This window comes from Hyaena hyaena, unplaced genomic scaffold (genome assembly GCF_003009895.1).
Source record: "Hyaena hyaena isolate Hyena2069 unplaced genomic scaffold, ASM300989v1 scaffold_467, whole genome shotgun sequence".
Classification (NCBI taxonomy): domain Eukaryota; kingdom Metazoa; phylum Chordata; class Mammalia; order Carnivora; family Hyaenidae; genus Hyaena; species Hyaena hyaena.
In genome coordinates this window covers 49,271-72,114 of record NW_024081100.1, presented here as the reverse complement: position 1 = coordinate 72,114, position 22,844 = coordinate 49,271, and the positions used below count along the sequence as shown (strand labels likewise).

The 22,844-nt window shown below is 44.0% G+C and overlaps 1 protein-coding gene across 1 annotated transcript in view; it reads left to right on the top strand.

The window, feature by feature from the left end:
* Positions 1–645: 645 nt before the first annotated feature.
* Positions 646–22,844, top strand: part of LOC120246380 — a gene marked incomplete at its 3' end in the record, with an annotated part of 69,720 nt that continues 47,521 nt past the window's right edge. The window contains exon 1 of the mRNA XM_039253858.1: positions 646–1,123. Coding sequence (XP_039109789.1) covers positions 707–1,123 — 417 coding nt within the window. The remainder of the gene's footprint in view (positions 1,124–22,844) is intronic.

Sequence of the window (22,844 nt, the reverse complement as noted above, 5' to 3'; positions counted from 1 at the left end):
AATGGTTGCCCATTGATTCTAAACAGCAGGTGAAAACAAGGCAGACATTTGCGGAGCCCTAAACATGGTCAGTGAAGAGCGGAGAGTGAGGATTAAGGGATCACCTGAGCCGGAGAATTACGAGTGCTTCTGACACCTGCAGCAAAATTTTCCATCCACAGACGGTACCCTGGGGGAGGGGAGGGGAGGAGGCGCGCAGGGACCCAGCAGTTTTCCCGGCGATTGGCCGCGCCCCCTCCCTTTGGGGGGCAGCCGCGGTCTGACCCCGCCCCCCGCGCCGCGGGTGGGCGGCAGGGGCCGGGCGCGGCCGGGCACCTCCCACCTGTCACTCAGCGGGCCGCGGTCGCTCTCCGCCCCCCGCCAGACAAGCACCTCCGGGCCGCCCCCGCCCCGACTCCGCCTCGGGCTTCGCCAGCTGAAGTCACAACGCGGTCCGGCCACCTGGGCGCGCCCGGGCGGACGGCTGCGGGGCCGGCGCCGGCTGGCGGCGCTGAGGGGTCGCTGCGAGGAGCTCGGCGGCGTCTGTTGGGCCCGTTCCCTCGGTGGGCCGCCGGCGAGGGCATGAGCGCGGACTGCCGGTGCCTCAGGAGCGGCGGCGGCGGGAGCGGCGAGGGGAGGGGGCGCCGCGCTGAGGCCACCGTCCAGGGCAGCGCCGGGGGACAGCAGGGCAGGAGATGTGCCTGTCCTTAGCGGCACAGGAAGCAGCATGCACCCCGATGCCACCGACAGCAGCGGCGCCGGCCTCAGCCTCGCGCCGGCCGCGGCCACCGGCGGCCGCCCAGCCCTGGGCGCCCAGGGCGCCCCGGGCGAGCGGCGGCCGGACGCCCGGGAAGACGCGGCGGCGCCGGGGAGCCCTGGAGGCTGGAACTGGCGAGTGCCCGTGGCCGTGGCCGCACTCGCCTCCGTGTGCCTCTCCTGCCTGGGGCCCGGTTGCTGGCAGGCGGCCGGAGGCGCGGGGCCGTGCACCGTCCTGCTCCGGCTCAGCCTGTGCCTGGGCTGCGCGGCGGCCGCCTTCCTCCTGGGGACTCTCTTCTCCCTCGTCTGCCGGAGCCGGCGAGCCCGGCTGCCCGACTTCGTCGCCGCCTGGAGACGGCTGGCCGCGGCCGCCCACCGCGGGCCGGGAGTAAGTACTGGTCTCCCCGCTGCCTCGCGCGCTCGGGGCCTCGGCCGGGCCCTCCCCGCTTCCGGCGCCCGCCGCCCCTTCTCGGAGCCCGGGTGGCAGCGGCGTGGCCGGCCCCCTCCGCCCGGGCTCCAGGAGAGAGACGGCGCCGGGGATGGTCTGCCCGGCGGGTAGCTGCGAGCGTTCCCTTGGCCCGCGTGGGGGGGGGGGGCTCCGGGCGCCTCCGGGCGCCTCCGGGCTTGCGGGATGCTCGCCGAGGTGCACGCTGTTCGGCTGTGTGGTTGCTCCACAGCCGTGCTCAGGCACCACACCTTGATAGCCGGAGAATCCAAATCTCGGATGTTGCTCTGCGGTTGGCGAGGGGAGCACCCACGGTACGCACGCGCTGCGCCCTGTGCGGGTCATGGTATTTGCCGCTTCTAGCCGTTTTCTGGGAGAGGTAACTTTATGACCTTTCGCAGATGCGGAAACTTGCTCCGAGAGGCAGCTTGGCTTAGCCGGGACCTCTCTCACCCCAGGCCGCGTACACTTCTTACCGCGGCATCCAGTCTTCCACCATGTTGATAAGTAACGCAGCCCCAGCTAGTTTCTGTGATTTTGAAAGGGGACGTCACCTACCACTTCAGTTTGCAACAAAAGCAAAGGTATCCTCAGGGAGGGGTGGGATAGCAGGGCCGTGGTTAGGAAATCTAGGAAATGAGTGTTTTAAATAAGCTCTCAGTGCCAAACCGCTACTTGCTCAGCCTCCCAGCCTTCCTCTCATACGTAACCCTTTAAATGAAACTTGATTCTGTGGTAGCTTGTTTTGTTCGGGGCACATTATGCCGAGTCTGAGATTTGTTTCTGCCAATAATGCATTTAACACGGGTTTACTACGGGAATTATAACATATTTCATAAGCCATAGGTTACAGGATAATGTCTCTCAGTAATCCGGTGAGGAAATAACATTCTCTGCAAACCCATGATAGGTGAATTATACTTTTGATTCAGGCAGTGGAGTCCAGATTTATTTGAGGTGTGTCTCCCTAGGAGATGGTTCTTGGTAGAGTAAGCCTTTCAACCAAAAGTTGGGTAATAGCTGTTGGGACATGTAGCTAGTGGACGGTGCCTTGGCATTGGACATAGGCAAGGCTGGCTGCTCTGTAGGTTAGTACTTTGGGGACAGGTACACAGCCTGCACCAGTGCCCATGAGAAATCGCTCACCAGGGCAGGAGCAGATGTCCCTTCCCTTCCAAGACTGCTGTATGGTTTAACACCCCTGCTGACCAAGAGTTTGCCTGACCTCAGCGGGAGCAAGTGTGTCAAGATCTTCAGAGAGCTGTGTAGATCAGCAAAGAGGAGCCTTGCCCAGACTGAACACTCTGGGTAGGTCCACACAAACTGCCGGTATTTAAAGCCCATTACATCATACTTACTCCTCCAAATATTCATATGGAAAAGCACTCAGTAGCACAACAGGTCAGCAGATACCATCTTGACATGGTTCCTCAAATTAGATCAAAACAGCTTCACTTAATTCAAGACCATATGGACTTGAAATCACAACAGATCAATACACAACATAATTTGGCACTTGCTGCTTGACTGATAGTGTCATGAAACAGAAATTGCCCGAGCATGTTGGGGTAAGGGAAATGGCAGTGGTTCAACTTCATAAAGGTATTTGTTAGAGGAATCATTGCCCCCTGGGTTTTATATTTGCTTACGATATGATCTGCTTACTCTTTTGTAAAAATCATCCCACTGTTCACCAAAATTACCCTATCCTGAGTCTGTCGGTTCGGAATGTAGCCCTGAGATAATGGCTGGAGGATTGTAGGTAAGGAAGTCAGGCATCCTCACTCTGTAAAAATTTTTTTTAATGTTTTGTTTGTTTCTGAGGGAGAAAGAAGAGACAGCATGAGCAGGGGAGGGTCAGAGAGAGAGAGGGAGATGCAGAATCCAAAACACTCCAGGCTCTGAGCTAGCTGTCAGTACAGAGCCTGACGTGGGGCTCGAACCCATGAACTGTGAGATCATGACCTGAGCTGAAGTTGAACCTTCAACCAACTGAGCCACTCAGGCACCCCTAGGCATCCTCACTCTGTAAATCCATCAGGAATTCAGTATATGAAGGAATAGGAACTTCTGTTTCTCTGGTATTCTAAAAAAATTAGTAATATTTCCTTTAAAAACCTTCATTTAACTATCCATTTTTTTGGTATCTAATTTAGCAAGAGTTGGTAAGCAGATACATGTTTTCTTGTGATTTTTCTCTACAATGATAGAAAAATAAGGACCCAAAGATTTTACTAGTTGGCTTATTGTTTTATAAATGATGTTCCAGTTCTTTTGAGTATTGTAAGAAATTATGATTACGTGTGTGTTTATCGAGTTTGTTTTTTTAATGTTTTACTTATGTTTGAGAAAGCATGAGCATGGGAGGGGCATAGAGAGAGAAGGGAACAGAGGATTTGAAGCTGGCTCTGTGCTGACAGCAGTGAGCTTAATTCCCGGGGCTGCAACTCACAAACCCTGAGATCATGACCTGAGTTGAAGTTGGAAGCTCAACCAACCGAGCCACCCAGGCCACCCGACTGTGTGTTTTGTATGAGCCAGGTATTATTCTGAAAGCTGGGATTGAATCAATGAGACACATAAAAGCCCTACTCTCTGGAGATTATAGTCTTATGGGAGATCAGATAACAAAAGAGACATTTTTTGTTAGTGATAAATGCTTTTGAAACAAAAAATAAGAGTTAAGTGATTAAGAGTGCCTAGTAAGTGGGAGCAGGAAGTTGAGATGGTAAGGTCAGGGTCAAAACCCTGTAGTACTGCGTTCGGCCTCTGAAGGCCTAGAAGCTGCATGTTGTGGGTTAGATGTCATCCTGTTTCCTGGAAAATACGTTTCCCAAACCTCCCAACTCATTCATATTTCTGGATAGATAAAACTTGGATTAGCATCCAGAAAGATGGTTTAGTAGAGGAATTAGTAGATGGTATTTTATTTTTTTAATGTTTATTTTTGAGAGAGACCGAGCTTGAGGTGGGGAGAGATGAGGAGAGAGGGAGAGAGTCTGAAGCAGGTTCCAGGCTCTGAGCTGTCAGCACAGAGCTCAGCGTGAGGCTCGAACTCATGAACTGTGCAATCATGACCTGAACCGAAGTGGGACGCTTAACTGAACCACCCAGGTGCCCTGAGAGAATAGTATTTTATTTTATTTTTTTATTTTTATTTTTTTAAGTTTTTTAATGTTTTATTTATTTCTAGGAGAGAGAGAGAGAGAGAGACAGCGTGAGCAGGGGAGGGTCAGAGAGAGAGGGAGTCACAGACTGAAACAGGCTCCAGGCTCTGAGCTGGCAGTCAGCACAGAGCCCGACGCGGGGCTCGAACCCACGAACCGCGAGATCATGACCTAAGCGAAAGTCGGATGCTTAACCGACTAAGCCACCCAGGCGCCCCGAGAAAATAGTATTTTAAAGGTGACAGAGAACAAAGCAGCATATGTAATCCTGAAGATTGCAGGTACTAGAAGTGAAGTATAATTTAAGGAAAGTAGATTATTGGTCATTTTTTTTGAACTTGGATTCTTCTAATAGTCTTTCATGAGAAAGTAAGTACATTAGAAACTTTACTTTCTAAGCTCTGTATTGTAATTGAAATGCAGATTTTCACATAAAATTTTACATACTTTTTAACAGTACTGGTGCTATTTACTCAAGTCTTCAGTTGTGTTGTGTTTCTAATTCGTGTTTAAGTTTTCTTTCTTTCTTTTTTTTTAATGCTCACTTCTTTATGAATGGAAGCATAAGCATGTGGTGTAGTATAAAATATCTGTCAGTTCTGTCTGGGTAGCAGTTGGACCACACAGGTCATCTAACATATGTGGAGGGGGAGGCTGTTTAGTAGGGAACCAAATGGTGCCTCTTTAAGATACAGTGACTACATTACTACAGAGATTTTGATTCAGCATGAAGGGAAGAATCCTCATTTGTTCTCACACATTTTAGATTCTTCTAAAATGCTATCCTTCTAGGTGACCTTCCGTCCTTCTTTCCTCTTTGTTTTCTTCTTGGTCTCCTATAGAGGAAAAAAAATGGATACATTATTAAAAGTAGGCAGCTAAAAAAGCTGAAACTAAAAATGAAAAGGGGTTTTTGTGTCTGGGAGTGTTTAAAATGGCTTCTGCATGCCTAACAGTGTAGTTACTGGCTGTAAACTCCATGTGATTAGGGCCCATGATTGACACCTTTTGCTATACCAGTACCTAGCAAGGAATGTTGGCAGATGATGATAAAATTGTTCTCACTACTTCATGCTTTCCCCCTCCAGTAGTAGTTAATCCAGTAGTAGTACCTATTGGGCATCTCCTATGTGCAAGAATTTGGATTTTATTTGGGTAGGAGTTACTAATTAAAGTAGTAACAATTTTCAACTGTGGTAGAAATGATATCCAGTGGTATATTCAGGTAGTGAGGAAGCTTTTCTGTAAGGTCAGGAAAGTCTTGACAGTTGCTATCTGGACCCCACTTTAGAAAAACGTGGACTTTGTTACAGCCAGTACACTGGAGCTGTGGTGCTCTGGGGTTAGCCTGTCCCTAGGGTAACTAACACTTAGCCCAGCTTGGCTGAGCAGCTGTCATAGCATGGTGTTCCTGATCCAAGGTTGTGTTTGGTCTTGGCCAGGCCAGCTAACTTACCTGGACCAAGAGCCTCAGATTCACTGGCCGCAGTTAACTTGACCTTAGCACCTCCTCTAACCAAGGCAACAGAGAGAAATATGGCAAAAGTGAATCAGTAGTTTAGAATACTTATTTTCCTTACTGGACCAGCAATACAAAGCACGTCTTTATATAATGGAAAAGAGGAAAATTATTTCTTACATTTTGACAATAGGAAGATAAGAGAATAGCTTGTAACTGTCAGTTATTCATATATAGTATGGGTTTTTCTCTTTTGCACTGTAACTTACTGGATGTTTCTTGATATATGTTCCGTAAGTTCAAAAATAAGCAATTAATGATGATCAGAAGGCTGATAAAAGAATATCCACGAAAGTGAAATGCTTAATAGCATGTGGGAAACCAAAATCCGTTACTATATGAAGAAAACATTAATGAAAGGCTTTTCAAAGTTCAGGCAGATAGAAAAGTTCAAGTGGTTTATCAAATCTAATAACAAGCATTTATTGAATACCTGCTATATAGCTGCTATTATGATCTTGTTAGATTCGCTTTTTGCCTAGTTAGTTGCTCAGTGCCTGTGCCAGGCACATAGTAGGCTCTCAGTAGATAAGTTTTACCTGAGTAAATGGGTTATTGTTTGAGACGATAGCTCATTTAAGTATCCTACTGACATTTTTATTTTTTAATTTTATTTTCTTATTAAAATTTTTTTTAAATGTTTATTTTTGCGAGGAGAGAGAGGGGGGAGCAGGAGGGGGAGGGGCAGAGAGAGGAAGACAGAATCCAAAGCAAGCTCCAGGCTCTAAGCTGTCAGCACAGAGCCTGAGGCTGGACTCGAACTCTCAAACTGTGAGATCATAACCTGAACCGAAGACAGAAATTGGACGCTTAACAGGCTGAGCCACCTAGTTGCCCTTCCTGACATTTTTAGATTTGAAATTTTAACCCCAGCATCCTAGAGAGGGGTCAGAGCCTTGCAGTAAGCTCATTAAGAGCTTGGGAACTGGCTTTCTGGATATGCAGGGCAATGTTTTCAGTGTTGGGGAGGATTCACAGATGAACAAGCATCTCCCTGTCCCTGTGCTCCCATGCTGAGTAGATTGGACTGATAGAGAAGACTGGATGGGAGGGCAGATGTTTATAGAGACAGTAAAATATTCACACAGCAGTCCATGGTGCCAGTTGGCTTGGGTAGGACTTCTAGAATTCCTAAATGAGTTCTTTTACGAATACAAAAGTTCTTTGAGTAAAACAAACTTAAGTTACTTGAGGGGAAAAAGGAAAAGAAACAGGAATTAGGGAGATCATACACAGCCTCTTTGTGACTTTTCTTTATTATGCTAATGTGATAAAGTAATCCTCAATTTGATAATGGGTAATGGTATAATATACTTAGTGTTTTCAGAATTTTTACTAAAGTTTTAACTAGGGGACTTAAGTCATGGTGGCTAGTGTGAAAAATGTTTCTGAGGAAGATGGCTTTTTGAGAACCCCTTAAATCACAGGGTCCTCCCTGACTCTCCCTCTGGTATAAAGGTGGTTTTCCTTAAAATTCACACTATTCATAATTTTTAAATTTCATTTTTTATTCAGATGATAACGTTCACATTTTTTTAAAAAAACACGTGAAAGGGTATACAGTGAAGTTTTCTCTTCCCTGTAGCCAGTTTCTATTAATAGTTCTTTATTCTTATAGATACATTATGCATATACCAGCAAACACCTATGTATTCAAAGAGAGAAGTTTTTGATACCTATAACCTCTTGATACAAAAACAGTGATTACATGTATAAGACAATTTTTTATTTAATTTTATTTTTTTAACATTTTAAAAATTTATTTCTCAGAGAGAGACAGTGTGAGCTGGGGAGGGTCAGAGAGAGGGAGGCACAGAATCTGAAGCAGGCTTCAGGCTCTGAGCTAGCTGTCAGCACAGAGCCGGACACGGGGCTTGAACCCACGAACTGTGAGATCGTGACCTGAGTCGAAGCCGGATGCTTAACCAGCTAAGCCACCCAAGTGCCCCAGGACAGTTATTTTTTAGATCTTCGTTATGAAGGCACTACTCGTTAAAGCTAGGAAACATAAGTTATTTATGAATGATAATTTCAAAGTAGGAAGATACAAGATTAAACCTAGAACATAAAACTAATGCTCCTCAAAAACAACACGAACGCTAAGAAGTGAAGAGTTTATTTGAATTTAGCAGAACTTTCTACAGGAAACAATTTTTATTTTTGTAATTTATACAAAAAGTAAACAAAGCAAACTGTTGCTAGAGTACATGTACCATTTAGGATTTGAGTTGCCCCTGAGTATATATAGAGATGAATCACAGAAGCTAGGATTGGGAAGGTAGTTTGGGCCATGTTGTAGAAGTCTTTAGTCGAGAGTAAAACTGGATTTTAGTCTGTAGGCATGGCAGCCGTTGACATTTCCTGAGCACAGGAGTGATGACCTCAGTGCTGGGCTTTACAGATGTTAAAAGGAAAGTGATTGGGATGAACTCAGGAGGAGAAATACCATGTTAAATGCAGTGGTAAAAAGTGAGAGTTAAGCTGTGTGAATGGAGGCAAGAGGTGATAAATTTGAGTGAGCTTTTTCTTTGATGTAAAATATCACTAGTTATCATTACAGATAGGTTTAAGATTCTTTTCCAGAGTGTCCTAACATTCTTTGTAATCAGTAAATTCAGGGGCACCTGGGTGGCTCTGTCAGTTGGGCATTGACTCTTGATTTCGGCCCAGGTCATGATCTCAGGGTCGTGGGATCGAGCCCCATGTTGGGCTCTGCCCTGAGCGTGGAGCCTCTCTCTCTCTCTCTCTCTCTCTCTCTCTCTCTCTCCCTCTCCCTCTCCCTCTCTCTCTCCCCCCCTCCCTCCTTCCCTCATCCCCTCTCCCCCACTAACACATTATACCCCCTCCCATAAACAAACAAAACAGTAAATTCAGACCCAAAACAAAGGGTCGCCCTGTTCACAAAATAAATTGTTTCCAAGCTTGAATGTGCTACTTGGAGCCTAACTTCTGGTCATTTCCTGGGAGGTTTATTTCTCGCTCTCCTGAATCTCAAGCTGCTTTTGTTTTGGGAGCATGCTGTGGTGTCACTTTCATAATTGAATGTTGCCTTCTTGAAAATCTCATAGGTTTCATTTCCCAACCTTATAGTTTTGGGAGTAGAGAGTACCCCCAGATTCCTGAAAATGTGAGTTCTTGTAGTCAGAATGGTGCACACAATTGTACTAAAAGGTGATTCAACAGGTTTGGTACTGAAGACTCAGGCTTCAATAATGAAAATTGTCTGTAGAAGGCTTTAAATATAAACAAACTTGTGTAAAAAAATTTGTACCTTTGCTTTTGGAAGAAAAAAAATGCAAACTTGGAACTTATTTTTTTTTACCCTTCACTGTTAGGTCACTTTTTTTCTTTTTTTAAACAATTTTTAGATGTTTTATTGAGAGAGAGAGAGAGAGAGAGAGAGAGAGAAAGAGAATGAGTGGGGGAGGGTCAGAGAGTGAGGGAGACACAGAATCTGAAGCAGGCTCCAGGCTCTGAGCTGTCAGCACAGAGCCATATCTGGGGCTCAAACCCGCAAACTGAGTTCATGACCTGAGCGAAAGTTGGATGCTTAACCGAATGAGCCACTCAGGCGCCCCTAGGTCACTTTCTAAACTAGGGGTAGGGGCATGAGTGGGAATGATTGGAGTGATGGACAGCCTTGCTCAAGGGCTCTTCCTGGGTACCCTGAGTCCAGAGCCAGGGCTTATACCCAGTTACTCATTTTCACATCCTGTGTCAGTCCTGTGTGCTTGTATAGTTTCTCTAAACACAGTGGAGCTTTCCAGAAAGCCCAGTGAACCGGTTTGGTTGTATTTTCGTGGGTTTCCCAGCTCAGATTCTGCTTTGGGAGAATGCAGTTAGGAGTGTGAGGCGTGCCTGCTCTGCCCGTGGGGCTGACCTGTACTACTCAGTTACTACAGGCACTGGCCAGTCCTGGTACATGTGTCAGCCAGCCTGGGGTTTCCATGTCTGAATAGCCACAAGCTGGATGTGAAGAAAAATGAGTATGGTAACTCCAGATAAAATGCCTCTGACGCCAAGGAGGAAAAGGAATGAATTGTGCATGTTTAGGGTAAGAAACATGAACTTGTTTAGGCCACTGGAATCTATTTAGTAAGCTTTCAGTTTTAGTGTAGAATACAGCTCTTGGAAGATTAGTTAAGATTTTACGAATACTTCTTTTTTTTTTAAATAATTTTTTAATGTTTTTATTTGAGAGAGAGAGAGGGAGACCATGCGAGTGGGAAGGAGGCAGAGACAGAGGGAGAGAGAGAGAGAGAAAAAAAAGAATCCCACACAGGCTCCATGCTGCCAGCACAGAGCCAGACGTGAAGCTTGAACCCACGGAACTGCGAGATCATGACCTGAGCCGAAGCCAAGAGTAGGATGCTTAACTGACCAGGTGCCCCTACAAATACTTACTTCTAAAGTAACCTGGATTTCTGTAGTTCTCAGCCATCTGTATGTATAAGTGACTTTATATTAATGGCAGGAGCTAAAATTTTAGAGGTGTTGTCTCCTGCCTGTCCATGCAGGACCTTGGTCTGCAGTGTCCCTAGCTGCCCCTCCCCCAGATTTTAGAGGCCATAGGCAGTATCTTCTGTATTTGTGAATAAGCTCATTTATATCCCTCCATTCCTGGTGCCTGCAAAGCATTTGAGAGGAGCTTCTCTGCCATCACCACTGTCAGTCTGTGAAAAAGCACATTCCTTGTTGAGCTACTAGGGTCTCAATCCCCCAAAGCTGGATATCCAGGGGTGCTTAGTCCTTTTTTTTTTTTCTTCCCTCTGAGCCAAAGCCACATCATGTACTTCATAGCAGCTGAAGTGTAGCCCTGTTTCTCTAGGATATGCTTCTCAAAATTTTTTGCACTTTGTTATAGAAGCTGAGGAACTTAAGCTGCTGTTTGCATTTCCTGTGAAGACAGCCCCTCCCTTTTGTCCACCTTGCCAGGAGCAGCCAGAGTTTTCTTTCCTAGCTCCAAAGCTTTCTGTCTCTAGCTTTGAGCCCATAGCTATAAGCCACCTCCCAAAAGGTCTCATTACCCTGTGCAAGTCAGCTCTTAAAATAGGTACCTGAGGGCCGCAAGTAGGCTTTGCCAACTTGTTAGACATATTAACATCTTAAGTATTGCAGAAATTTCACTGTGCTTTCTGAGACACATCTAATCTCCTCTTTTTCCTTCTGATTTTTTTTTCGTGTTTCATTAAACCTTTCTGAGTTTATAATAATCTGTAGATAAACTCAGGAAGTTGCTTTGTTTTCCAGATTTGAATTACGGTTGTTTTCGAGGTCTCGTTTTTATTATCTCACTCTTAGACAGTCTCATCCTTGAGCCCCTGTAATAACTACACTCAGGATTAGAGATTTAGTCTTCTCTTTTTTTGGGCCTCAGACTCATTTATTCAACTGCTTGACTTGACATTTCCACTTGGCATTTGTGGTGCCTGAAATTCAGCTAGTCCGAGTGTCCCCATCCCTCTTCCGTTGCCCTTTATGTCCATTACTAGCACCTCCAAAAGTCAGATCCCATGGCCAGAAGCCTTTGAGTTCCCTGGACATCTCCTTCTCACTCTGCATATGCTGTCCATCATCAGGTCCTGCCTTCTTCCCTCTCGAGTGTCTTACACCCATCCACTTCTTTCCCTCTCTCCTTCTTTGTCCCAATTGCTGTCATGTCTCACCAGGATGACTGCAGTAGCTTCTCAACTCCTCTCTCTGCCTGCTCATTGGCATTTTATTTATTTTTTATTTAAAAAATATTTTTAATCTTTATTTTTGAAAGGGAGAGTGTGAGCAGGGGAGGGGCAGAGAGAGAGGGAGACATAGAATCTGAGGCAGGCTCCAAGCTCTGAGCTGTCAACACAGAGCCCAGCTCGGGGCTTGAACTCACAGAGTGTGAGATCATGACCTGAGCTGAAGTCAGACCCTTAACCGACTGAGTCACCCAGGCACCCTGACCTTGTTGGCATTTTAAAAATGAAAACCTAATTCAATCCATCTTCAACAACATGTGTAATTAAAATCCTCTAGTGGCTTCCTGTTCTTCTAGCTCTTCAGCCTCGTCTGTCTTCATTCTCATACTCCATTCTCAAAGGGCCATGCTCCCTCCCTCACTGGTGACTTTGCACATTGCTCCCTCAGCCTGGAGCAGCCCACGGCCTCCTTACCTAGTTAACTTCTTCCCCAGACCTCAGTCATCATTTGTGCACAGAAGGTCTCCCTCTCTGCCATGTGTATTCTTCGGGCACCATGTACCTTTTCCTCATTGTACCTACCAGTGGCTGTAATTTTATACTCCCTTGGGTGATTCTGTGTCTGTCTTGATCTCCACAAAGGTAGAAACTCTCCTGTATCTTTAACAGCATGATTTAGTACGTAAGCAATAAATCTTTTTTGACCAAATAATTGGGAATTAATAGAGCATTAAGATAATGGTTTTGGAGCCACTCTTCTGAATTTGAATCATGGCTCTGCCCTAATAACTGTGACTATGGGCAACCTGCTTAAGATTTCTAGACCTCATGCCTTGGTGGCTCAGTCTGTTAAGTGTCTGAATTTGGCTCAGGTCATGATCTCCCAGTTTGTGGGTTCGAGCCCCACGTTGGGCTCTGTGCGGACAGATTCGGATTCTTTGTCTCCCTCTCTCTCTGATCCTCTCCTGTTCACACTCTCTTCTCTCTCTCTCTCTCTCAGAAATAAATAAAACATTAAAAAAATTTTAAAAAAAGGAATGAATGCCTTAGTAATTGCTGTAACTAAACTTAATGTTTATTGTATTTACTGTATGCAGGTGGATGTATTACGTAATTTACCACGTGAGCTAGGGCTGTTCATCTCATTTTACAGAGGGGAATACTCAGGTTTAGAGCAGCTGAATAATGTACCCAGGCCACGTAACAAGTGAAGGAACTAAGAATTAAACCCAGTCTCTTTAGGAGCATCTGGGTTGCTTAGTCAGTTAAGTGCCCGATTTCAGCCCAGGTCATGATCCTGCACTTCCTGGGTTCGAGCCGGATGTTGGGCTCTGTGCCGACAGCTCAGAGCCTGGAGCCAGCTTCAGATTCTGTGTCTTCCTCTCTCTCCGCTCCTCCCCTGCTGGTGCTCTGTCTCTCTTTCTCCCCAAAATAAATATTAAAAAACAGAAAAACCCAGGTCTCTCTTACCCTGGGTTCTATACACTTAACCATTTTATTACCCTTTTAATTATTAAAGATTAAACTCAATTGATTAAGGTTTAAAAAAAAACTTGAAATTTTTTGGGAAGGTACTAGGATCTGTTTAGGAATTGATGTCACTTTAGAAGTCTCAGGGTGAACTACAGTGATGTCCCAACTGCCCCTTCTATGCTCATAATCATTTCTAATTGAGAAAGGCTGTTTTTGTTTTTCTGCTGAATCTGGATGAGGCCTCAGAATCCCTTTTAATATAGTATTCCGGGCAACCAGTAAATATTTACTAGAGTTGTCACATGATGTGAAACCCTTCTGCCATTCTGAGTGAGAACCTCCCAGAAGGGCAGTGATCCCTCTGAATTCATGTAGCACATTTCTGTGCCTGTATTGCTGTCATCATTGTACTGTATCATAAGTCCGTCACCCACTCTTCTCATCTGCTCTGCTAAAAATCAGTTTCTAAAGTATGACCCATAAATACTGAATTCTTGGGGATACTTTTAGGTACACTGCAAAAACAAGAGGCAGGATGAGAGGCTTGTTTTGTCACGTAAATTTGAAAAACTAAGTTCTTGAAGCTATGTACTGTGCATTATGTTAACATTCTGAGAAATCCTATAATAAAGGTATCTTTTAAACTGTTTTTAACCCTGTGTTTTTGGGGTGCTTGGGTGGCTCAGTGGGTTAAATGCCCCACTTTTGATTTCAGCTCAGGTCTTCATCTCACAGTTGGTGAGACTGGGCCCCATGTTGGGCTCTGCTCACAGCATAGAGCCTGCTTGGGATTTTCTCTCTCCGTCTCTCTGCCCTTCCTCTTCCTGCCCCCCTTCCCTGCATGGTCTCTTTCTCTCTTGCAAAATAAATAAACACTAAAAAAACTTAGTCCCCGTGTGTTTTCTACATGTGACCAATCCCTATATCTCCCCCCCCCATTTTTAAACAATAAAGAGATCTATTAAGGAATAATACATAATCTAAAGGTCTAGAGGTAGGACAGGTCCCTTGTGGTCAAGCCTCCATCACCATTTCTTGTATTTTTTCTGTCCTCTCGTGAGGTGTATTTACTCTCAGACTAGTGGCCAGGTGAGGGTAGCAGTCTCAGGTACCACAGCCACATCAGAGGATATCCAGAGGAAGAAAGTCCCTTTTCGTAACAAGGAAGAAGTTACTACAAATGCCTCTTTCAATCTTCGCCTCACATCCTATTGGCTAGGCTTGGGCAGGTGTTTGTTCCTAATGAATTGTTGGCAAGGGGACAGGATTTCTGTGGTTGACCTGGGTCAACCTTTAGAAAGGAAAGAAGTTATAGAGTCAAAACAGTGAGTACTTCATAGTCTTCATGACTAGGCCTAACCTGTCTTTTTAGCCTGTCTTCCACATGTCTGCTCATTCTTTACTTAAATCTACCTTCTGGGGCACCTGGGTGGCTCAGTCTATTAAGCTTCATTTTGGCTCAGGTCATGATCTTATGGTTTGTGAGAGATTGAGCCCCAATTCAGCACAGAACCCACTTTGGATCCTTTCTCACCTCTCTCTCCCCCTCTCCCTCTCATTCTGTCTCTCTCTCAAAATAAATAAAAATTACAAAAACTAAATCTACCTTCTATTCCTGAATACCCTCATGTGGTGGATGTGTGAGCACCCACATACCCCTGGGAAGGCCACTGTCCCTGTTTCTACCCATTCAGTTCTGCTTGTTAAAGGTTCATTTCAATTGTCCTTCCGTCCAGTCAGCTTTATTACCTGCTCTTTGGTTCTGCTCAGTAAGTGTTTCTTGTGGTGAAGAGAGGGGAAAGTCTCGGTTAATTCCAGGGTCTGGCATGGGTGTATGAATGGCTTCAGGAACCATTTGTGCAGGTTGGGAACAGTGGTGGGTAGTGGGTTTTTGCCGTGTAGATTTTGCGAGGCCTACGGACACATTCAGCCTGCAGTTAGGTGTGCAGATCTGCAATTTGAGGGAGATGCCAGCATGAAGGGAGTAGATCTGTTGGTGGCTGGGTACAATGTGGTAGTCAGAACTACAGGGTTGATGAGACCGCCCAGGACAGCCAGGGAGCCGAAGGGCAGGCCGAGGAGGAGCCGTCCACTGAGCTGTGAGGGGAAACAATGCCCAGACAGTGCAGGAGGGAAAAGCCCAGAGAAGACCAGAGGGAAGCAGGGAATACGTGGGAAGTAGTGTCAGATGTAGCAGAGAGGTCCAGAAGGAGGACCAAGAAGTGTCCCCTGTGTCTGACAACTGGGAAGGTCTTGGGAGGCTTGTGATAGTGGTGTTTGGGGAGCTGAGGATGGACGTGGGGGCAGAACTGATATCTGTGTGGGTGAAGAGTGAGCAGGAGGTGAGGAAGAAGAGACCATGTGTGGACAGTGCTCTCTAGAAGTTGGGCTAAGGAGGAAAGAAGAGAACGCAGCATTTGTAGGAGAGGGAGGGAGAGAGAGAGTGTGTGTGTGGGCAGCTTTTGTTTGGAGAAATGTAAACACATTTCTGGGTTAAAGGGGAATCTTGGAAAGGAGACAGGCAGGGCCTAGAGGTCTCAGAGCTAGAGAGTGATTGATAGGGCGGGGTCTGGGCACGCAGGGCCAGAGGGTCCTGTGGAGGGTTTAGGCTTGAGACAAGTGGGAAAGACTTACAGAGGGGTGGGTAGAGAGAGAACCTCTTAGGAGGTTGGCAGGGAATTCAGATGGTTCAAGCTGGCCCCTACTTTCTCGGTAAGTAGGAAGTAAACTTAATTGCTGATGGTTAAGGGGATGCCCTGTATAGAGGGTGATTTTAAGATCGGTGGTAAAAAGTTTGGGAGAAAAATAACTATTGGAGAAAATACCAGCAAAATCATTTATTGAGCCTTCACTATTGTACTGGGCCCTATAGTAAGTACATTCTCATTTAGTCCTCACGGGGGCCCCATGGGATAGTCACTGTTAGCCCCATTCTGTGGACCAGGAAACAGTTTTGAAGAGGTTAAGTGACTTGCCAAAGGTGTCAGGTTGTGCACCAGGGATCCAGGCTTTTTTTTGACACTGGAGCCAGCCTCTCAGACTTTATGCTGTATGGCCACACAGAGGGAGGAAGCCTAGCAAGCATAAGCGGGCAGACTGCTTTATTTATTTTAGTTTAGTTTTTTAAGATAGGCTCACAGGAGTTGCAGTCTTATTTTTTTTATATATTTTGAGACACACACACAGCACAGCTGGGGAGGAGTAGAGAGGGGTAGGGGAGAATCCTAAGCAGGCTCCGCACTGCCAGCACAGAGTCTGACTTGGGGCTTGAATTCACAAACTGTGAGATCCTGACCCAAGCTGAAATCAAGAGATGACACTTAACTGGGTCACTAGGGTGCCCCGGGCAGATTGTTTTAGAGTTAAGTGCAGTTTGTGGGTTGGAGGCCAGGAGAACGTGGTGACAGCTGTTGGCATGGTTGTGATATTTTGGTAGGAGGAGCACTCACCTCTCGAGGTGGAGCCGAGAAAGAGCCAGGCTGTGGGACCGACCAGGTTGCAGGAATCCTGCTGGGGGTCGCTCAGGTGTCCGCTAAACCGAGGAAGGAACCAGGACCAGAAGGGAGCTTAGAGGAAGGGAAAGGGTAGAAGAGATTGTAAGTCTCCTAGCAAAGCCTTTGGTGTGGCCATGAGGAAGGGGGAGAGGAGAGGAGGGTCCTGGAGCTGAGGAGCCAAGGCACAGTGTTGCAGATGCGATGTGCCCTGATGTTCCACCTTGTTCATCTTCCTGTTTCTTTTGTGACTGACGGAGTTGCGTCCAGAAGCTCTCTGGTAAACTGATGGCTGAGAAGAAAGCTTGCATTATACATTATGAAATGAGAGGCAGGGGGAGAGGCTAAGGGTGCATGGAGTGGGGTTGCTATCTCTTGACTGGCCTGAGGCCAGCTCTGGCAATTCCAGTGTCCTTTATGGCTTGGAACTGTACTCAGGTGATTTTTGTTACCAATTAAATGCAATGGCAGTTGGGTAATAGAGTGGTGGTTTTTCTTTAGAGGAGTTTCATTCAGTGCCTGTACTCTGTGCAAGCTGTTCTAGGAATAGAAATAAGTTTTGATTCAAGCACTACATTTAAAACTATCTTTTGGGGTTCCCCGGGGGACTCAATCAGTTAAGCATCCCACTTTGGCTCAGGTCATGATCTCATGGTTCATGAGTTCGAGCCCTGCATCGGAGGCTGACAGCTCACAGCCTGGAGCCTGCTTTGGATTCTGTGTCTCCGTCTCTCTCTGCCCACCTAGGCACCCCAGAAGTTTTATTCTTTGAATTTTAACAATTTTTGATGGAAACGGTGGGAATAATTTTTTATGAAGTACATCTAGGCTGGGACAGTTAACTTTTTACCCATCAGTTAGAAGGGATGTAAAAGTCAACTTCTTTGAGTAGTTTCCATTGAATTGTGTTTTTGATTGTATACAACTACTATTTTTATGGCAGTGAAGCATCTCCCACATTTCAGTATCTTGTGTATCTGTGTGTTGCCTGGGCCACTGTACAAGGAGCTCGGCTTGTTGTGCTTTCAGGGGACTGTGGAAGTAGACATACTACTGAATCAGATTACCAATGTAATATTTTTTCTAACTTAGTATGTATTAAATAATCACTAGTTTTTATTTATTAAAAAAAAATTTTATGTCTTTATTTTATTTTGAGAGACAGAGACAGAGATCAAGCAGGGGAGGGGCAGAGAGAGGGAGACACAGAATCTGAAGCAGGCACCAGGCTCTGAGCTGTCAGCAAAGAGCCTGACGTGGGGCTCGAACCTACGGACTATGAAATCATGACCTGAACTGAAGTCAACGCTTAACCGACTGAACCACCCAGGTGCCCCTCACTAGTTTTTATTTAAAAGCTAGCCAGCAAATTAATAACAGTATTATGGTATTTCAGGACAGCAGTGGAATATTAAAAAAAAAAAACACAACAGTGATTGTTTTTGTTACTAAAGGACTCTGTGTAAAAAGCAATTCTATTGTGACTCCTCTGTTGAGTTACGTGAAACCCTTGAAGCAGAGGTAACCACTCTGGCTCCTTTATCATTTGTGTTGAGTGGTTTCAGTGAGAACTCTGATGAAATGAGAATAATTCTTTTAATATACTTCAAATATGTATGAACTTAAATTCTTATGAAATGATCTCTTGTGTTGACTGTATACTGAGTAACGTTTCTTCCATGCCCTGGGCTGAAGATCAAAATGTAGAGAAGATTCCAGAATAAGGAAGACTATTAGAATTCCTAATTCCTAATATTCTTAATATGAGAATTCCTAATTCCTTCCTCAGTGGTATGGCTAGCCTAACTTAACTTCTTTAAAACTGTTTCCTGATCCATAAAATGGGGATAACACTATCTCATGGAGTCAATGAGGATTAAATTAGAATGTACTTAGCATATGGCCCAGTACAACATTAAGGGCTCAAGAAATGTTTTTGTTGTTATTTTCTCCAAGAGTTCTTTTTCCAAACCATTTGTCACCTCTTTTACTTGATAAGCTTCCGTCAAGAATAGATTAAGGCCCTTGAGCACAGAGAATGTAATTTATTTACCTTTGTCTCTGTGGTACCCAACTAAGTGGCAGACACAGAGTCCTCAGTAAATGTTAGTTGATTGAATGAATGGATGGAAACGTGATTCATATCATGGAAGCCTTTGATTTCTCTCATGGACTCAAAATTACAATGGAAGCCAGCAACAAAATGGTTATAGAATTTTTATTACATGAACTTTTTCAGGAATGCACAAAGCTGATGGCAGTTTTCAATTATCCTTCCTGAGCCAATTTGCTTTTCCTCATTTTCCTCCTTCACCCCTAGTATCTGTTCTACCCTTGCCAATTTAGGCAAACTGCTGTCTGCCTCTGTATTTCAAGTGCATGTTACTATTTGTTTCCAAACCTGTGTCTGATTTGAAATACCCTTAAATTTCTCTTATAATCAAGTGATGTGTGTTTTCTGAGGATCTTCAGATTTGAGTCCTTGACATTAGAAATGAAACACATTTCCCTTCCCATTAGTCTGTTTCTTCCAACTGAGTGGAAAAACAATCCTAAGTATATTAACCTACCTCAAAATCTACCACTGTCGATCAATTAATAGAGAACTATTCATTTTTCTCCTGGAAAGTAGTATATTAACGAAGAAATCTGCTTGTGACAGTAAGACCTGAAAGCATGAAAGTCATAATACTAATCACATGTAATAGAGTTATAATCATTTTTTGGGAAGGAAATTATTGTAAAAAAATTAGACTGTGACCCTTGGAGCCATAATAAGAACCTCTCTTTGTAAACTGCTTTGTAATTTTAAAGCACTTTTACTGCATTATGCTTCTTGAAATGCAGACTAATCCTTTAATAGAGCAAAAATTATTTAAATTGAATTGAATCTCAGAGAGGTGAATATGTTGACTATAACTCAGCAAGAAAATGGCAAAGAACCAACTACAGCCTACTTTTCTGGGTCTTAATTTAGTGTTCTTGCCACTATAATGTCATATGCTTTTTCCATTGTAATAATAGAGGGATTGTGCTCCAGCATAAAGCACATTTGATTTTCATATTCAGAGAAAAGGTCTGATTTCATACTCTTTCATGGGATCTAGTCTTAGATCTATCCCAGCTAAAGAATATCTTTCATTATAGAAATAAAAACAGAACCTTGATTCCTATATTTGATGCATGCAGGCAGGGTTGGCCTTTAGCCCGAACACAACAATACTTTGATAAATGGTGTAATAAGTTACGGGAGCTACTGATGATCTAATCTACCATTCATCTCTTGCCAAGTTCATTTTAGGTAGAATCACGCATGATAGAGATTTATATTTCTGGAGGCCAAGTTGGCTTCACTGCCCAAGTATTCCTTAGGCTAGAGAAGGCCCTGACTTGCTCCTGCCTCTGTGTCCCTTACTCATTTCCCTGTCTGAAAGGACCCTGCGGTATTGGGCTTTCCAGGTCCATAGTTTAGGGTTGGCTGAAGGGGCTAGAAGGGATTTTTCCAGTTCAGCTTTGCATATTGTGTGCTTTAGAGCATCTCCTACACCTTCCTACCATGCCCCATTTAATTCCTTCAGTTTCTTCTCAGCTGTTAAGACTCCATGAAGCACAAAATTCTTGAGGTACACAGTCCTTTGAATGAAGTCAAGAGTCCAAATCCAACTATATATTTAATAGACACACAGTACTTTTTAAAGAATATTTCTGGTGGTCCTACACTTAGATCAATAGCATAGAAATGAAAGACCTTTATCATTTACAAGAAGAGAGGCACCTGGGTGGCTCAGTTGGTTAAGCGCCCGACTTTGGCTCAGGTCATGATCTTATGGTCCAAGAGTTCGAGTCCCACGTCAGGCTCTGTGCTGACAGCTCAGTGCCTGGAGCCTGCTTTGACTCTGTGTCTCTCTGTCTGCCTCTCCCCCACTCATGCTGTCTCTTTCTTTTCCAAAAAATAAACATTAAAACATTTTTAAAAATAGGAATGTTTAAAAACATTTAAAAAATGTGGAGACAAAGTAAATGCATAGTAATAAAAGAATAGTTACATTGTGGTAGATGTCATTCAAAACAATATATTCCAAATCTTAGAAAAGATGCTCATAATATTGAGTATGAAAAGCTAGCTGCAGGGACGCCTGGGTGGCTCAGTTGGTTAAGCTTCCAACTTCGCCTCAGGTCATGGGTTTGTAGGTTCAAGCCCTGTATTGGGCTCTGTGCTAATAGCTCGGAGCCTGGAGCCTACTTTGATTTCTATGTCTCACTCTTTGTCTGCTCCTTGCCTGTTCACGTGCTCTCTCTCAAAAATTAAAAATAATAAAAACATTTAATATTTGAAATGAAAAAGAAAAAAGCAGAGCTGTGTGAATACTATGATGTTAATTTCTTTAAAAAAGTAAGAAAATAATAAAAGAAGCAATAATAATCTGAATTATTGTGTTACCAGGCACTGTTGCAAGTGTGTATTGACTCATTTTGATGCAATAATTTGAATTATTGTGTCACCAGGCACTGTTGCTTGATGTGTATTGACTCATTTGATGCTTTTATCCACCCAAAGAGGTAGGTACTATTGTTATCTTAGAGATGAAGAAACTGAGATACAGAAAAATAGGTTCAGTTCCCAAAGTTACATAGTAAGTGTTGGAGTCACTGGCTGAGAGGAAATACCCCAAGATGTCAATAATGATTATTTCTGGATTAATGGTGTTATGGGTCAATTTAACTTTTTATTACGTAGAATGTGTTTCTGCTCTTTATATTATTGGAAATGGCATTTAAAAAAGAAAGCATGTTTGGAATCTAGGGAAAAAAACCCTAAGAGAACATTTAGATGTTTGAATTTCAAAGAAACTTTTTTTCTTAAATCTGAAGTAGAAATTATACTTTTTTTTTTTTTTAAGGTTTACTTATTTTGAGAGACAAAGCAGAGGAGGGGCAGAGAGAGAGCGGGAGAGAGAGAATTCCAGGCAGGCTCTGTGCTGTCAGCATGGAGCCTGCTGCCGGGCTCGAACTCACAAACTGTGAGGTCATGACCTGAGCCGAAACCAAGAATTGGACACTCAACCAACGAAGCCACCCAGGCACCCCCAAATTATACTTGATTAAGAGGGGAAAATAGATGCAAATACTACCACTTTCTATCAGTACAATCTCCCTAAATGATAACCTCTCAGTATATGTGTTTGACGGTTTTCTTTTATCAATAAAGAAAATGAGACCTTTTTAAGTTCATGATTAAACACATGAACAACTAAAGCTGTAAAGCACAGTCCAGGAAACTGGCTTCTGATCAAACTGGGATTTGTTTGAACATTCACGTACTTCACCAGCAATAGAAAGTGTAAATAAAGGCACGTACACTGGAGAACATCTCCGGGAAATGTATACTTTCCTCCGTATAAAGTGTAGCTTCAAAGGCAAAAATATTTCAAGAACAATGTTTTATTATCTTGGGTCTTATTTTCTGGTTACTTAACTTTTCAGCCCTTCTTTCTTGTGTTCATTTCCACCATTTCTTTCCTTTCAGAAAACCAACCAGCTAGCCATCCAACCAACCCACTGATGAGCCTCAGTTTTGTTGAAAGTTGGTAACATTTGGAGTTTTATCAGTGATAATAGTCCTATTTGTTACTAGGTGCCAGGCATTCTGTTAACAAACACTTTCTGTGAGCCATGTTTTGAATGTGGCTCACGGTTTGGTCCAAACAACATAAACCCACAGTGTTGGAAATGAAATTGAATTACTTGTAGATAACATCTGAAATTTTTGATATCTGTGTTTTTGTTTTGTTTTGTTTCATTTTGTTTTGTTTTGTAGAAGAGAGTTGGAACATCTAGCAGGTACAATAGTGGCCACCCTGTTAACTCACTTACATTCCTTACCGGGCTCCTGCTGTGTTTTTTCATTTTGGGACCCCTGATGTTAGTTATTTAATCCTCTGAGGTATTATAAGCCCTCTTAAGCTAGAGAGGGAAGTGGCTGGGTCAAGGATCTGCCATTAGTAAAAAACGCTGTTGGACTTGAGAGCCCGTGTTCTTTGTACTCTGTGCTGCCCCTGTAGCTCTGTTATGTGGCTACTCAGCTTCCACAGTGGGCATGGTGTTTATTACTCATGTCACAATCTTCTGTCAGTGTCTTAGTCAAATGAGATGAATTTTCAATTCTTTTAGTCCTTTCCTATATTCCTGAGATAGCCTTTCAAGTTTCTTAGTCCCTTATCTTCTGAGGAAGGCTCTGTGTGATTCTTGCACTTCTTTGGTTTTGGAGAAACTATTTTCTGACTCTGAGACAGAATATGATTGGCTTGAAAGGAGCCATGATTGTGAGAATAACAT